An 18,422-nucleotide genomic window follows, 5' to 3' on the forward strand; every position below is an offset into this window, starting at 1 on the left:
TGGGGCCCACTGCCTGGCTTCAAACCCTAGCCCCACCGCTTCCTATCTGTGACTTTGAGCTAGCAACTTCATCTCACCAAGCCACTTTCCTCATCTCTAAGAGGGGAATCATCATTGCACCTATCTCACGGTATTATAGGTTGAAATGATGTAAAGCACTCAGCAGGGTTGGGTACACAACAAGCCTAACCATTAGCAGTTACTACTACCAAGTGTTACTTGGGGGACGGGGCTGTACGAAGCTCTCCAGGGGCAGGACTTTACTCGGTCCCTATACCCACATTGTGAGGTCAGGTTCCTTTTCACAGATGAGAAACAGAAGCTTGGAGAGGTTAAATGACGTGTCTGAGGCCACCCAGCTGATCAATGGGAGCTCCAGGATTCTAGGTTAGGCCTGATTCCTAAACAGCTCCTTGTAACTACTCTATTTCCCCTGAACACGTGTTCCAGGGCATCCCCAGAGGAGAACATTTTATTAAATATTAGCCAAATCACCTGAAATCCACTGGGAAACAGAATGTACATCTTAACGTCCTCACTTGCTTAAAGTTCCATGCTGTGATGTGTTGTTACAGAAAGTGATATATCCACCCTCCCCCACTTTTTTCCTTTTATACTCTAATCTCATGACAGATTATACAATCCCCTTCTTAAAGAAACATTCTCCTCTTTGAAAGGAATATTTGGCACTTTAGGAGGCCGAGGCAGGCAGATCACGAGGCCTGTAGTTCGAGACTACTCTGGACAACATGGCGAAACTCCGTCTCTACTAAAAACACAAAAATTGGCCAGGCATGGTGGCGTGCACCTGTAATCCCAGCTATTCGGGTGGCTGAGGCATGGAATCGCTTGAACCCAGGAGGTGGAGCTTGCAGTGAGGGGAGATCCTGCCACTGCACTCCAGCCTAGGCGACAGTGAGACAGGGAGACCCTGTCTCAAAAAAAAAAAAAAAAAAAGAATATCTGGGGTCTGAGATCCGGGATCCAACAAAAGGCTTTAACTCTTCTTTTGCAGCTATAGGTGATGATAAATCTACCCATTTCCTTTAAAGACTGATGTTGTCCTGGATAGCTTAAACTTTCTACCGCCCCTCTAACAAACTGCTAACAACACTTGCTTCTTAAGTCACACAAAGTACTGCTGGCCTGAAGCCACCTATCCCACCAATGCCATCTTCCCTGACAGGAAAATTGGAACACCACTCCTCATTTCCAGAGGGCTCACTGGGAAACTGAGGTGTCAGGAGGTAGCTTAAGTGGGTACTGATCAGTGTCATCAACTTGATAGCTGTGGGATGGTGAGTCCACTGTCCTCAGATACTACAGAACATACTATTAAGTGGGGCTGTCAGCTCAAAAATCTCACAGACCTGCTTGCCATTTAAGGCTGTTCAGCTTATCATCAAACCTTCCTCTTTGTCTAGCCACAAATAGCTACAGATGGACTGAAGGATAAATGTGAGCCCTCAACTATCCCAGTGGAATCTTTCCCCGGTGATGTTTAAAAACATGAACCAGGTCTGTGCTGGTGCAACCCCGGCTGGAGCAGAAGAGACATACCAGATGACCTCCAGATAATGCTAAAAGCCAGTAAGAGGTGCCGGTAAGAGGTGCTTCTACAATGACCCCCAAAAGACATACTCTATCTAAGGCACAGACAGCTCCAGTACAAGGTGTTTGGCTTATGGATTTTTAAGACTTAGGATGATTAAAAGGAAACGATGGGAAGAGAACAGCCTTTCCTGACCCAATTTAAGGTGTCACGCAGGGAGCCTGTGCAGGAGGACTCACAAGACCACTTGAGTCGGTCAGGATAGGGCCAGACGCTCATCTGCCCCGCGCAGGCCCTGAATGAGGTCAGTAAGCATGGATATGTCAAAGTAAAAGGAATGAGTCTAGCTTCTGTTCATCAGGGATCCTTCGGGGGCTGCTGGCCCTTGCTATATGTTTATTAATTTCTTAAAAAATGCACTGTGGCCGGCCTAGTTTCACTTAATGCCTAATGAAGGGAAAAACTGTTTACATAGCACCCCTGGGCCTGACAACTGAGCAGCTGAACTTAGCAAGATCCTTCACTTTCAAAGATGACACAATCCAGCAGCCTGGGAGGAAAACAATTCCTCTAGAAGCATGCCATTCCCAGGTGAAAGCGGCAGCAATTGAACATTGTGTTAAATAAGACAAAATCAGGCTAAGAAGGGATCAAACCTGAGGGGGAGAAAAGTTCCAACTACATCCTTGGCTACTGGGGTTTGTTGCATAACGTGCAAAGGATAAACGGGTAAGTCACCGCCCGATTCATGTGCACTTCGTACAGTCCAGATCTATGTCTATATATAAACTCCGGGCCTGCTTAACATTCTCCCCAGGGTACCTCAAATGCAGCCCGAGAGAATAGCCAGAGTCTTCAGCAAGCTCCCAGGGAGACGTCTCCTCCCTCGCTTGCCCTGCTTCTGCGAGTCTCACTTCCATTCCTCGCTTAGGGGAGAGTGCTAGATTTTACCATCAAAGGTCTCGTCACCAGGGTCTGTTTTCTCTCTAGTCTTCACTGGGAGGTAAGACACTCTGTGGTTCTATTAATAGGCTCAGTTTTCCAAGCTGCAGATGAGACACCCTGGATGTAGCTATGGTGACCTCACTGATATGCCAGGCAATTTGTGTTAGGGACAGGTTTTAGGTCTCAGACTGAGGCTATGACTAAATGCTGACATTCACATCTACAGAGTACATACTGTGCAAGTTACCATGTAAGAGCTTTGTGTGTTTCATCTCATCTCATCAACTAGCTGAGACAGGAAGCATTATCATCCCCATTTTATAGAAGAGGCAACTGAGGCTCAGTTCAATTCATGTATCCAGCAGGTAAGCAGCAGAGCCAGGATTTGAATGTGTAACCAGTGCACTGCGCTGCTTCCTCACAGGAGCTTCCCTGAGTGGCCAAGTTCAGATCTACTCACTTGACGAAGCACGTGGCAGATTCCTACCCACCATGTAACACAGAGGTCATGTCTCAGAACTGTCACGTTTACTTGCCACAGCTTCTCCAAACAGAGACGTCTATTAAATTTCCAGCAGTAAAGCAGTGTGTTCCAGTAGAAAGTTCAGGAGCTTTGGAGGCAGACTGAGCTATACTAAATTCTGCTTTTTCGACTCAATAGCTACCTGACCTTAGACAAATTACATCCTCTCTCTGAGCCCACTTTCTTATGCATAAAATACAGATACCACCACCAGTCTGGAGGAGTGCTGAGGATTTACTGTGATTATGTAAAGGCTACATCTCTTTCCTTTCCTCCTGAGCCAGGGATACTGAAGGGCAGGCAGGAACCATGAGGTGGCTCTGTAGGAACGCTGGAGCTCAACAATGCTGGAAACATGTACGTGCGTCTTCCCCTTGTGCGGCTCTTACAATCACCCACCACCTGCTCATCAAATCTGGCCGACCTTCTTCTGGTCAACACCTTTAGATGTACCTGGTCCAGTTTGGGTGACTGATTCTACTGCCTAGATTACAGCTCTGAGGGCAAAACTCCTCCAAGGAGAGCACCACTTAGCAACACAGAAGTCACACAGAGCTTTTAAAAACACTTCTAACTAATTCATTCTAACATATTATTTCTTATGTATTATTATTTAGTCAACTAAAATAACTGTGAAGACTATAGGAATGAGGGGGAAAGTTTTCTATAGTGCTACATGAAAATAAAACCTGTAATTGTGAACTTGTAAAGCTCCATAAACATATGACTATGGGTTATATGAAAATAGACAAAATTAAAATTAATTGTGAGGGCTGGGAAATTGTAAATTTCCTTTTTTCAGTATTCTTTAATAATTCTCTTTCAACTTACAAAGTGTATGTTTTAAAGAAAGCCCAATGATGAAGATGTTGACTCTTAAGCAGCGTGCCTATGCCATTCCTGCCTGTGGCCCTCATTCTGCCTGCTGTGCCTTTGAAGGATTCGGCTCAGGAGGCTGGGATCAGCTTCCCTTCGCAGAAGGAGCCATACCAGGTTGGAAGTGGGGAGTTCCACTTCAACAAAGCCCTGGGCCACTGAGGGCAGGGAGCTGCAGGGAGGGCGGGTGGCTTTCTGTACCGCACACACAGCTGGCTGCCTCTTTTCTTTGAGTACACTTGGGCTGAGGCAATGGGCAAACACAATTGCTTCACCTGCAGCGCCCTCTCGTGGCAGACTTGCCTCTAGAGACAGCAGCCAGGCAAGGCCTGCATGCCAGCATTGCTGACAAATCACTTTTGAGGCTCACAGTTGAACAAAAAAGTATGAGAATGAGTCACATTGCACATTTACATGTATGTCCTGGGAAAGGGTTGTGTCCATCACTTGAGGTGGGACCAATGGTCTGGGGTGGGGCAGCTGGGCATCTAAAGAGAAGCTGGAAGCCAAGGCTAACGTCCATCGTAAGTAGTTACCATCCGCAGACTGAACCCCTATGCCAGGCTGTGCAGCACAGCTCAACGTGGCTTTTCAAAGAGGTATTCAAGATCTGGGGCACGCAGTCTCTGCTCTTTGTTTTTGTTTTTAGCAAAGTCTCTCAGCAGGGCCATGACTTCATTTTCAAATATTTCTGGGGCTGGTTTAGCTTCTGCAAGAGAAGAGTGGGCAGAAAAAATTATGCCATAATCAGTCAATGCTCAGGTATGAGAATCTTAAAACTTGAAACATTGGCCAAGAATCACAGATGGATATATAGACTGTCTCCATCCTTCTTCTAAATATACACGATGTTAGCCTATACCAGGGGGTGGCAAACTGTGGGAGCCTATATTTGCAAGTCGTTTTATTGGAACAGCTGCTCCCAATGGTTTACATATTATATTATCCATGCTGCTTTTGTGTTACGACAGCAGAATTGGGTACTTGCAACAGAGACCGTATGACTACAAGTAAAATATTTACTATCTGGTCCTTTATGAACAAGTTTGCTGACCCCTGGCCCACACAATCTTGGCTGTACTATTTTGCTTTGCATTTGCCAATTCCATTGTTCCCCAGACATTGTGTTTTCCCTCGCAATGTATACATTTCTTGAAACAAAACCTCTTTCTCCTTTGTCAATTAGTTAGAGGTCCTCAGTTTTAAGAGACAGAAACAACTCTAGTAAACTTATGCAAAAAGGAATTTATTGGAAGGATATTAGAGGCACACAGAACTGTCATGAGCCTAAAGAACCAGATTTCAGTGAACGGGCAAAAAAGGTACTGAGTCAGAAGAATGAGCAGGTCAGCCTCAGTCTCCAGCAGCAGGTCTGGCAGTGCACTGCTCCCTCTGACCTTTCTCTACACCCTCGGGACACTTATTTAAGATGCCAATTACAAGCAAAGCCTCCCACTGCCGAAGCTGGGGAAATGTGCTCCAGAATTACCCTTCCACCAACTCTAGGTATGATGCCAGGAGAGAGAATTCCTCAAAACCAAGTCAGATTCTCCCTTATTCGGCACCGGGCCTGGCATCTAGTGAGGGCTCTGTTTTCATGTGACAATCAAAATAAGATCAAAGAGGTTTTGGCTTCCTCCAAGAATGTAGAAAGTTGGAAAGAATATCACACTCACTGTAACAAAAAAAGCCATGTAAACTACAAATATCATGACTTTTCTCAAAGATATCAGAGAGCTGAGGTCACAGGGTAACCCAACAGATGAAACCTAAGGAAAAAGAGGCCCTTCAAAGGAGAAACGAGAGCCGTGTACTTGCTCACCTGTGGCAGGCACAGGAAGAAGAGACACTGGGCATCATACAAATGGGTAAAAGAAATTCAGCTAAAAAAATGTTTTTTTAAATTAACACAGACAGGGCCAGCCTTATGTTACCCAGGGTAGACTGCAGTAGATAGTCAGAGGTGCAGTTCCACTACTGATCAGCACAGGAATTCTGATCTGTTCCACTTCCAGTGTGGGCTGGTTCACCCCTCCTTAGGGAATCGGGTGGTCACTTGCTTCTGAGAAGTCAACATATTGATTCAAGCTTATTACAGCAGACACCTGACCGGTATAGTGCACTGCAGCCCAGAACTCCTGGGCTCCAGCAATCCTGCTGCCTCAGCCTCCAGGGCAGCCGGGACTGCAGGCCTGTGCCACTAAAATTTGCAATGAATTGTTAAAAGCCAAGTGTGGGCTAGCATGAGTGTATAAAACCACAGACACAGGCTGGGCACAGTGGCTCACACCTGTAATCCCAGCACTTTGGGAGGCTGAGGCGGGCAGATCACCTGAGGTCAGGAGTTCAAGACCAGCCTGGCCAACATGGTGAAACCCATCTCTACTGAAAATACAAAAATTAGCCAGGTGTGGTGGCAGGAGCCTGTAATCCCAGCTACTCGGGAGGCTGAGGCAGGAGAACTGCTTGAACCCAGGAGGCAGAGGTTGCGGTGAGCCAAGATTGTGCCACTGCACTCTAGCTGGGCTACAAGAGTGAAACTCCGTCTCAAAAAAATAAATAAATAAAAATAAAAATAAAACCGCAGACAAATGGAATATGCACCCACTCACAGGTTCTTCTCACAAAGGTGTGCTCTTGACAAAGACTGGGTAGAAAGCAGGAGGCTAGAAAGAACCTCCCTCATTGACGAAGACCAGGAGGAGGGGAAAAGCCAATGCAGCCAAAAAAATGCACATCCCAGTGCTTTGGGAGCCCAAGGCAGAACTGCTTGAGGCCAGGAGTTTGAGACCAGCTTGAGCAACACAGTGAGACCCCATTTCTACAAAAACAAACAAACAAAAATAGCTGGGTGTGGTGGCAGGCACCTCTAGTCCTACCTACTTGGGAAGCTGAGGCAGGAGGATTACGTGAGCCGAGCTTGAAGCTGCAGTGAGCTAAGATTGCACCACTGCATTCTAGCTTTGGCAACAGAACGAGACCCCGTCTCAGGAAAAAAAAAAAAAAAAAAAAAAGCATAAAGCCCAGTCTGGACTCTCTTCCTCTACCCCTATGGGAGAGGCACTATCACCGAGAAATCCCAGCTCCAAGACCCAGGACGGACCACATGGGCTACCTGGGACTAAGGCTAGACCAGGACAACAGAGAGTGCCATCCCAACCTCTCTTCTCCTGAACCAAGCATCAAGTGGAAAGCAACAGGAAGGCTGCTGCACTAGGGGAAGACAAGAACATAGACAGAGATTCCCTCTGAGACACAGAAATACAAGGAAGGCTGAGAGCTGGTAGAATAGGTAGAATAGGGTTTCTTAAGAGAAAGTCTTTACTGTCTTACCCCAATGTCTAATAGTCAATAGAAAATTACTAAAGACACATACACGAAAGAAGAAAAAAACAACACACCATCAAGGGACAAAGAAATCAACAGAAGCAGATTGAGGGATGACCCAGATGTTAGAACTATCAGACAGGGAATTTAAAATGACTATGACTAATATTAAAGGCGCCTGTGGAAAAAGCAGACAAAATGTATAAACAGATGAGAAATTCTAGCAGAGAGTTGGAAACTCCAAAAGTCAAACGGAAATGCTAAAAATAAATACAGTAGCAGATATGCAGAATGATTTCAACAGGCTCATCATGAGATTTGGCATCATCAAGGAAAGAATTAGTGGATGATAGGTCAAGAGATATGATCTAATACAAATTACCCAAACTGATATACAAAGAGAAAAAAGAGTGAAAAAACACAAAACAGAGAACCCAAAAGCTGTTGGACAGATTGAGCACAGTGGCTCACGCCTGTAACCCCAACACTTTAAGGGGCTGAGGTGGATGGATCACTTGAGGCCAGGAGTACAAGACCAGCCTGGCCAACATGGTGAAACCTGTCTCTACTAAAAATACAAAAAAATTAGCTAGGCATGGTGGCACGTGCCTGTGGTCCCAGTTGCTCAGGAGGCTGAGGCACCAGAATCGCTTGGACCCAGGAGGCAGAGGTTGCAGTGAGCCAAGATCACGCCACTGCACTCCAGCCTGGGTGACACAGCAAGACTGTCTCAAAAAACCAAAAAACCAAAACAAACAACCCCCACAAAACCTGCTGGACAATATCAAACCATTTAACTAAGTATAACTAGAATCCTAGAAGGAAAAGAGGGAGAAAACAAAGCAGAAGAACGATCTGAAGGGATAATAGCTGAGAAATTTTCAACAATAATAAAAGATGAAAACGCAGATCCAAAATGCCCAGAGAACCCAAAAGCACGATAAATATCAAATAAATACCTATATATATAAATATCAAATAAATACCTACATATATAATATTAAAACAGCTAGAAACCAAAGACAAAATATTGAAAAGATTCAGAAAAAGAAGATACACAAAAGGAACAAAGATACAGCAGACCTCGTCACAAACTATGGAAATGAGAAAACAGCACATGGTAACACAAGAGGGAATGTGAAGCTGGCGACACACTGAAGGTAACCAGAGCAAAACCAAAGCCCAAACCCAGTGGAACTCTTGACTACCTGATCTTGTACACTAAGAGCTGGAGGTAGAAGTACGTCTATTTAACAGAAGAAAAAACATTGTGACCTTCGAATTCTATATCCAGTGAGAGTATCTTCCAAAATGGAAAATCTGGCCAGGCGCGGGGGCTCACACCTGTAATGCCAGCACTTTGGGAGGCCAAGGCAGGTGGATCACTTGAGCTCAGGAGTTTGAGACCAGTCTGGGCAACATGGCAAACCCTCATCTCCACAAAAAATACAGTAACAACAAAAATTAGCTGGGCATGGTGGTGCAGGCCCATAGTCCCAGCTATTCTGGAGGCTGAGGTAGGAGGATCGCTTGCGCCCAGGAGGTGGAGCTTGCACTGAGCCATGACTGCACCACTGCATTCCAGCATGGGTGACAGAGTGAGATCCTGTCTTAGAAAAAAAAAAGGGAGGAGGCGGGGGTGGGGGACAAATTTGAAGAGACACGTCACCAAATACACATAAAGGGCTGATAAGCCCATGAAAAGATCCTCAATATTATTAGTCATTCCAGACATGCCAATTAAAGCTATAGTGATATACCAACATATACTTCTTGGAATGGCTAAAAACAAAAACAAAACCCTGATAACACAAAGTGTGGGTAAAGATGTGGAACACCAACCCCGCCCTTCAGGTCCAGCACCTTGGCAATCACTGATATGTCCCTGTAAGTTTTGCCTTTTTCAGATTATCATGTAAACAGAATCACATTCTTTGAGCCTGATTATGTACTGAGTATGTACTCTTTGAGTCTGACCTCTTTTTTTTTTTTTTTTGAGATGGAGTCTCGCTCTGTCGCCCAGGCTGGAGTACAGTGGCATGATCTTGGCTCACTGCAACCTCCAACTCCCTGGTTTAAGAGATTCTCCTGTCCCAGCCTCCCGAGTAGCTGGGATTACAGGCACCCACCACCATACCCAGTATTTTTAGTAGAGACAGGGTTTCACCATGTTGGCCAGGATGGTCTCGATCTCCTGACCTCATGATCTGCCCACCTCAGCCTACCAAAGTGCTGAGATTACGGCGTGAGCCACCGCGCCTGGCTGAGTCTGACCTCTTTTGTTTAGCACAGAAGTTGGCAAACTAGGCCCTGTGAGCTAAGAATGAGTTTTAGAGATTGGATCTCACTCTTGCCCAGGCTGAAATGCAGTGGTGTGATGATAGGTCACTGCAGTCTCTGAACTCCTGGGCTCAAGTGATCCTCCCAAGTAGCGAGGAATACAGCGTGCACCACCAAGCCCAGCTAATTTACTTTTATTTTTGGAGACGGGGGTCTATGTTGCCCAGGCTGGTCCCAAACTCCTGGCCTCAAGAGATCCTTTGCCTCAGCCTCCCAAAGCGCTGGAATTACAGGTGTGAGCCACTGCATCCAGCCAAGAATGATTTTTCAATGGTTAGGGGAAAAAAATCAAAAGTATATTTCATAACCGGTGAAAACAGTATGAAATTCAAATTTCAGTGTCCACAATAAGGTTTTATTGAAACACAATCATATTCTTTTGTTTATCCGTTGTCTATGGCTGCTTTCATGCTACAAAGGTCGAGGTTTGAATAGTTATGAGAGGCTGTATGGCCTGCAAAGCCTGAAATATTCACTCTCTATATTTACTATCTATATTTACCTATTACAGAAAAAGCTTACTATCTATATTTACCTATTACAGAAAAAACATATTAAAAGTTTTATTTATTTACTTATTTTTGAGACAGAGTCTCATTCTATTGCGCAGGCTGGAGTGCAGTGGCCTGACCTTGGCTCACTGCAACCTCTGCCTCCCAGGTTCAAGCGATTCTCCTGCCTCAGCCTCCTGAGTAGCTGGCACTACAGGCACCCGCCACCACACCCAGCTAATTTTTTGCAGTTTTAGTAGAGACAGGGCTTCACCGTGTTAGCCAGGATGGTCAGGATCTCCTGACTTCAGGTGATCCACCCGCCTTGACCTCCCAAAGTGCTGTGATTACAAGCGTGAGTCACTGCACCCAGCCCTATTTATTTTTTTGAGAGAGTCTCGCTCTGTCACCCAGGCAGAAGTGCAGTGGCGTGATCTCGGCTCACTGCAACCTCTACCTCCTGGATTCAAGCGATTCTCTTGCTTCAGCGTCCAGAGGAGTTGGGTGCACCACCACAGGCAGCTAACTTCTGCATTTTTAGTAGAGACGGGGTATTGTCATGCTGGCCAGGCTGGTCTCAAACTCCTGGCCTCAAGTGATCCACCTGCCTCAGCTTCCCAAAGAAGGAGCATGTAATCTCATGCTGAGATTACAGGCATGAGCTACCACACCTGGCCTTATTATAAAGTTAAACATATACACTTACCACATGACCCAGCAAATCCTTCTCCTGAGTATTCACTCAAGAAAAACTAAAACCTATGTTCACAAAATCTGTATGCAAATGTTTACAGTGGCTTCATTCATAATCACCTAAAGCTGGAAACAATCCTAATGTCCCTCAGCTGGTCAACAAATGAACAGACTGTGGTACATTCACATAATGGAATATTACTCAACAACACAAAAGAATGAACTATTGATACAAACAACAACGAGGATACGAATCTCAAATGCATTATGCTAAGTCAGGGCAAACTTGTTCTGTAAAGGGTCGGAGAGTAAATATTTGGACTTTGTTGGCTTTCCAGTGATTGCATAAGGCTCCAGACTCTGTCTTATTACTCTTCATACCTGGAACCCATAGACAATGGCTGCTACTTTCTGATACAAATATTGAGACACAAAAACAGCAGTCGCAGAGTGTGGCAGAAATGAATGACACGTCCCCTAATATCCAATTTTCATCGATAACAGAATCTCCAACATAGCTGGGCAGATGGAATAGACTATATTATTTTTCCTTATGGTTAGATGTAGCCAAGTAACTAAGCTGTGGCCAATGGCAAATAAGTGGAAGTATGCTGGATAATTTCCTGAGCGGGATCTACCAAGGAGGGGTATGCACTTCCACACACTTTTTCCGGGCTGAAATGTGAACAGGACAGCTCCAGCAGCTGTCCTGCATCAAGAAGTAGACAATACATGCTAGGATGAAAGAGCAGCAAGTTGGGGTGACCTGTACCCATGACTTTTTGAAGCCCCTCTGTGAGCTCTGGAGTGTGCCTTCCTCTGGACTTTTGTCATGAGAAAGACCGTTCTACCTGGTTTAAGCCATTATTATTTTGGATTTTTTTTTCCTCATAGCCAAAGTTAATCCTAACTATACACAGTTAGAATTCATTCCTCATAAAGGCAGTGTCTGAATGAAACTCTTTTTTTGAGACATAGTCTCACTCTGTTGCCCAGGATGGAGTGCAGTGGTGCAATCTCAGCTCACTGCAATCTCTGTCTCTCAGGCTCAAACGATTCTCTTGCCTCAGCCTCCCAAATAGCTGAGATTGCAGGTGCCTGCCACCTTCCTCGGCTAATTTTTGTATTTTTGTAGAGATGAGATTTCCCTGTGTTGGCCAGGCTGGTCTCAAGCTCGTAACCTCAAGTGATCCATCTGCCTCAGCCTCCCAAAGTGCTCAGATTAGAGGCATGAGCCACCGCGCCCAGCCAGAATGAAACTATTGAGGAGCTCTGGCTATGCAGACTTAGTTGTCTGATTCCACTCCATTCCCAGCATGGTTATTCTTCAACCTTTGACACTGTGAGCTTCACATACCCTTCCACTAAACTCTTTTTTGCTTAAGTGAGACGGACAAGTTTCTACTTTGTCTTGCAAATAAAGAACCTTAACTGATAAAACAAATTTTATACACTTAACAAAAATTTGAACAGTGTTTGGGTTGAGTGTCTACTTCATGAATAAAAGAAAAAAATTATAGGCCTGGCACAGTGGCTCATGCCTGTAATCCCAGCACTTTGGGAGGCCAAGGCAGGTGGATCACCTGAGGTCAGGAGTTCGAGACCAGCCTGACCAACACAGAGAAACCCCCATCTCTACTAAAAATACAAAATTACCCAGGCGTGGTGGCACATGCCTGTAATTGCAGGTACTCAGGAGGTTGAGGCAGGAGAATCGCTTGAACCTGGGAGGGAGAGGTTGCAGTGAGCTGAGATTATGCCATTGCACTCCAGCCTGGGCAACAAGAGTGAAACTCAGTCTCAAAAAAAAAAAAAAGAAAGAAAGAAAGAAAGAAAAAAATTATCTAGGATACAATTCTAGACTCAAATCAGCCTAAACTGTCCTATTTTCCCATTATGCTGCTTATCGTGCCCAGTACCTGTGGCCCAGTAGTAAATATCCCAGTCATTACTAGGCTCATTAATCAGGCGGTCATAGAGGTTCAGCTGCTTCTCTGTCATGTGCTGCAGGTGTTCTTTAGCAAAAAGGCTAAAAACAAGAAAGAAAAAAAGAAAAAGAGGTTGAGGCGGCTATGTCTAATAAAAGAGAAGTGACACCAAGAGTCCTATTCCCGGGAGTCTCTCTGAACCTACTCTGGTTCAGGAGGCTGCCTGATTTAAAAAAAAAGACTCCTAGTCCCATACCTAAGAAGAATGCAGTTTTCCAACATTCCCCTCTTTCTGCTCTCATAGAGCAGGCGGGCTCTTTTGGTTTCTATGGATTCATCAGTTCTCTCCCGCCATGGAGGCAAAGGGATTTCAATCATGTCCTTTTGGGAATCTGTTGGGCTGTCACCTCTGTGGAAGCGTCTGAATGATGTCACGCTGAGCAAAGGAGACAACAGGCTGTGCCTTGACAGAGCAAGCATCTGAAAAGAACAAACCAAAAACATCTTTACAGTAATGACAACTATCATCACTATCATTTACTCAATGCTTACTAGGTGCTGAATGCATTCAATCACATTTAGTCATAAGGAAATTATGCTGCTGGCCAGGCATAGTGGCGCACACCTGTAATCCCAGCACTTCGGGAGGTTGATGCGAGCATGATTACTTGAGTTCAGGAGTTCGAGACCAGCCTGGGCAACATAGTGAGACGTGAGACCCTGTCTCTACAAAAAATACAAAAATTAGCCAAAGTGGGGTAGTCCCACCATGGTGCCTGTAGTCCCAGCTACTCAGGAGGCAAGTGGGAAGACCATCTGAGCCTGGGAAGGTCAAAGCTGCAGTGAGCTGTGATCATACTACTGCACGCCAGCCTGGGCAACAGACCCTATCCCCCGAAAAAAGAAAAGAAATTATGTTGATATTGTCCCCACTTTACAGCCAAGGAAAGAGAGGCGCAGGAAGGTTCAATAACTCACCCAAAATCATCCAAATAGTAACTGCAATTAGAATTAAAACGCAGTCCTAACTGCAAATGTGTCCTTAACCAGTTCCTTTCCAGAAACTATGCCGGCAGAAATAATTTTTCCTTCCTTTGCACTCCCTTAAAATTCTTACAGTATGGTTTATACTCTACTCACTCACCTGTGTCAAATCCTGAGCACACAGAGACAGCATGATCCCTCATCCCCCATAGGCTCTCAATCCAGAGAAGTGGATAAACTATCAAGATATGATGTCAAGGTGGTGACCTCAGCAAGAGGTGAAGATGGTGGAGTAGGAAACCCCAGATCCTCCTCCCCTGATGGAGACACTGTGCCAAGAGCAACAAACAAATCAATTCCCTATGAGAAATCCAGAAACCAGTAAGGGGCTCCTGCTCTCCAGGTGAGCACAAAACCAGTTGCATCAAAGCCAGCAGAAAAATTTGTAGCACTCATATGCCAGTCTCTCCCCTCCCTGCCCAAGCATGATCATGAGATAACCCCCAGCTCGTAGCTTCTACCTGAGATGAAAAGAGAAGACTGAAAAGTATGTATCATGTTCGGACCTTTGGGGGGATCAGGTTTCTGTTTTGTTTGAATCCAAGTACTGACAGAAAAGGGTGGCAGGTTGAGGGAGAACAAAGAACCATGGAGAACAAAGGTGACAGTTTAGACTGGCAAGCACTCACTCCCTCATCACTCATCCTTGGCTCAGTGCAGAACAAGCAGGAGAAAACTCCCACCTCCCAGCTTCTCCCTAGGGAGGGAAAGAGGTGCAGTGTGCATCCAACATTCTAGCTTCTCAGGGGCTCCCTGGGGAACTGGTTTCTGTCTCTAAGCACTTGAAAGGATCTAGCACACTCTAAATGCCTGGTGGTTTGCTGCTGATCCAGAGGTTCCCTGAAACCACAGAGAAAGGCCAATACAGCCTGGTGGCCTCTTCCAGGGTTAGGGGGAGTGGAGTGTGCATCTAACATTCTGACTTTTTTTTTTTTTGAGATTGAGTTTCGTTCTTGTTGCCCAGGCTGGAGTACAATGGCGTGATCTCGGCTCATGGCAACCTCCACCTCCCAGGATCAAGTGATTCTCCTGCCTCAGCCTCTCGAGTAGCTGGGATTACAGGCACGCCCCACCACGCCCGGCTAATTTTGTATTTTTAGTAGAGACAGGGTTTCTCCATGTTGGTCAGGCTGGTCTCGAACTCCCGACATCAGGTGATCCACCCACCTGGGCCTCCCAAAGTGCTGGAATTACAGGCATGAGCTACCACACCCAGTCATAACAGTCTGTCTTTTGGGGAAGCTACCAGAGGGACTGGTTTCTGTCTTGCCCAGCTTGGGGCACTGATGGGACATGGCATACTCTAAAAGTTTGGAGGCCACCGAATAAGACAGCTGGGAGACTTGCAGCAGCTCCAGAGAAACTGCAGTATCACAGGCAGACACTAGAGGGAGCAAGAAATTACAAGCTCCTGCAAAAGGAAACCAGCAAATCCCTCTCATTGGGAATCTACATCCACAAGTCCAGAAAAGACACATCCTCAGGAAAGGATTGAGAGGGCCTCAGAATCTCTATCCATGCTGACTGGTGAAGGCCAATCACCAGTACAAAGACCAGGAGAGACAGATGATCTTTCAAACGCAGAAATCACCAGTACAAGTTACCAAGTACATGAATAAAGAGGGAAACATGGTCCAATGAAAGGAATGAAATAAATCTCCAGAAACGAACCTTAAAGAAACAGAAGTATATGAATCACCTGATAAAGAATTCAAACTAGTCATAATAAAGATGTTCAATGAGCTTTGGAAAGTGATGCTTGAATAAAATGAGAATACCAATAAAAAGACAGAAAACATTAAAAAATAACCAAATGAAAGTTTTGGAGCTGAAGAATACAGTAACTGAATTGAAAAATTCACTAGAGGAGGCCAGGCATGGTGGCTCACGTCTATAATTGTAGCACTTTGGGAGGCTGAGGCTGGAGGATCACTTGAGCTCAGGGGTTTGAGAACCAGCCTGGGCAATATAGTGAGACCCTGTCTCTAAAAAATAAAAATATATAAAAATTTAAAAATTAGGCCAGGCGCAGTAGCTGATGCTTGTAATCCCAGCACTTTGAAAGGCCGAGGCAGGTGGATCACGAGGTCAGGAGGTGGAGACAATCCTGGCTAATGTGGTGAAACCCCATCTCTAATAAAAAATACAAAAAATTAGCTGGGAGTGGTGGCGGGCGCCTATAGTTCCAGCTGATAGGGAGGCTGAGGCAGGAGAACGGCATGAACCTGGGAGGCAGAGCTTGCAGTGAGCCGAGATTGCGCCACTACACTCCAACCTGGGCGACACAGCGAGACTCTATCTCAAAAAAATAAAATAAAATAAAAATAAAAATTTACTAGAGAAGATCAATAGTAGATCTGATCAAGCAGCAGAGCCAGCAAACTGAAAGACTAGTCATTTGAAATCAGTCAGGGTTTTTCCTAAAAAAAAAAAAAAAAAAGAAAGAAAAAAGAAGAAAGAATGAGAAAGAGTGAAGAAAGCCTTAGGGACTCCATCAAGGAGATCAATATACACATTATGAGAGTCCTATAGGAGAAAGACAGGGGCGGAAAGCTTATTAGAAGACATAATTGGCTGGGCTCAGTGGCTAACGCTTGTAATCCCAGCACTTTGGGAGGCTGAGGTGAACGCATCGCCTGAGATCAGGAGTCCTAGACCAGCCTGGCCAACATGGCGAAACCCCGTCTCTACTAAAAATACAAAAAGTAGCCAAGCATGGTGGCGTGTGCCTGTAACCCCAGCTATTGGGGAGTCTGAGGCAGGAGGATTGCTTGAACCCAGGAGACAGAGGTTGCAGTGAGCTGAGATTGTGCCTTCACACTCCAGCCTCGGTAACAGAGTGAGACTCCATCTCAAAAAAAAGACATAATGGCTAAAAACCCCCAAAGTTGGGGAAAGAAGTGGACATCCAGATTCAAGTCCAACAGATCTCAATTAGCACAAACCCAAGGAAGTCCACACTGAGACATATTTTAATCAAACTGTCAAAAGTCAGAAAAAGCTGGGTGCAGTGGCCTGTGCCTGTAGTCCCAGCAACCTGGGAGGCCGAGGTGGGAGGACTGCTTGAACCCAAGAGTTAAATTACAACCTGAGCAACAAAGCAAGACCCTATCTCTTTAAAGTCAGAAAAGAGACACCAGGGATGTACATGCACAGAGAAATGTGAGGACACAGTGAAAAGGTGGCCATGTGCAAGCCAAAGAGTGAGGCCTCAAAATAAACCAAAACTGCCAACACCTTGCTCTTGACTTCTAGCCTCCAGGACTATGAGAAAATTAATTTCTGTTCTTCAAACCACACAGGTTATAGCAGCCCCAGTAAACTAATACAGCATGCAATGAAAATTCAGATTCCCAAGCCCCACCGTAAACATTCTGGATCAGAATCTCCAGGACTGGGCCCTGACGAATGAATTTTTAACAGCCCTCTAAGAGATTCTGATGCAGACTGAAGGCAGGGATTCCTACTTTCTGTACTAAAATAACATGGTTGAGTAATTTCTACAGAAATGAATGCAGATGGGGAGGACTATCATCATCAGCACAAGGAAATTATTCTAATAATTGGGATGTCTTATTATTTTAGCCAAATTTCACCCTTTTTTTTCTGTTAGTATCAAGGCAGCATTCCATACAAGAAACAATAATGGTTGTCACATAGTTCCAAGGAATTGTGTGACACTGTTACGAGTTGCGTTAAAGAATTATCACTGGAAATTTCTATTGGAATATATTTGTCTTTGCAGGCAGGAATAGCTCTCTAATTATAAAAAATAGCTGGGCGCAGTGGCTCAGGCCTGTAATCCCAGCACTTTGGGAGACTGAGGTGGGCAGATCACTTGAGGTCAGGAGTTCAAGACCAGCCTGGCCAACAGAGTGAAACCCAATCTCTACTGAAATACAAACATTAGCCAGGCATGGTGTCCTGTAGTCCCAGCTACTCAGGGAGGCTGAGGCAGAAGAATCACTTGAACCCGGGAGGCATAGGTTGCAATAAGCTGAGATTGGGCCACTGTACTCCAGTCTGGGCAACAGAACGAGACTCCATTTCAAACAACAACAACAACAAGAACAACAAAATGCAGCCTAGATAGAGCAACAATAACAACAACAAAATCCCCAAAACTCTAAGAATAAAGGTTTCCAAGACATTAAAAAAAAATTTATAAAAAATAATTTTATGCTTCTCTGGCTCATGTTTTATATCCTGTCAGTTAAAGACAGTTATCTTTCCAAAAACAAACTGTCAAAAGTCAAAGACAAATTTTGGAAGCAGCAAGAGAAAAAGCAACTTATCACATATGAGAAGGCCTCCAAAAGACTGTCAGATTTCTCAACAGAAACCTTGCTGGCTAGGAGTGGGATAATATAATTCAAGACGCTGAAAGAAAAGAATTGCCAACCCAATATACTATATCTGGCAAAGCTGTTCTTTAAAAACGTTGGAGAAATAAAGACTTCACCAGATAAAAGCTAGGGAATTCATCACCACTAGACCTGCCTTACAAGAAATGCTAAAAGAAGTCCTCCAAGTAGAAAAGGAAAGACTAGACAACAAAAGAAAATCACGGCCTATAATCCCAGCACTTTGGCAGGTCAAGGCAGGCGGATCATGAGGTGAGGCGTTAGAGACCAGCTTGGCCAACATGGCGAAACTCCGTCTCTACTAAAAATATGAAAATTAGCCGGGTGTGGTGGCACATG

The 18,422-nt window shown here is 45.0% G+C and overlaps 1 protein-coding gene across 1 annotated transcript in view; it reads right to left on the reverse strand.

Moving 5' to 3' along the window:
* Positions 1-3,787: 3,787 nt before the first annotated feature.
* Positions 3,788-18,422, reverse strand: part of SDHAF2 (succinate dehydrogenase complex assembly factor 2) — an 18,122-nt gene continuing 3,487 nt past the window's right edge. Inside the window, exons 2-4 of the mRNA XM_011942724.1 lie at positions 12,932-13,155; positions 12,667-12,776; positions 3,788-4,605 (exon numbers count right to left, since the gene is read on the reverse strand). Of these exons, the coding sequence (XP_011798114.1) occupies positions 4,475-4,605; positions 12,667-12,776; positions 12,932-13,155 (465 nt within the window). The 3' untranslated portion in view covers positions 3,788-4,474. The remainder of the gene's footprint in view (positions 4,606-12,666; positions 12,777-12,931; positions 13,156-18,422) is intronic.

Source organism: Colobus angolensis, unplaced genomic scaffold (genome assembly GCF_000951035.1).
Source record: "Colobus angolensis palliatus isolate OR3802 unplaced genomic scaffold, Cang.pa_1.0 Scaffold21, whole genome shotgun sequence".
Taxonomy (NCBI): Eukaryota; Metazoa; Chordata; class Mammalia; order Primates; family Cercopithecidae; genus Colobus; species Colobus angolensis.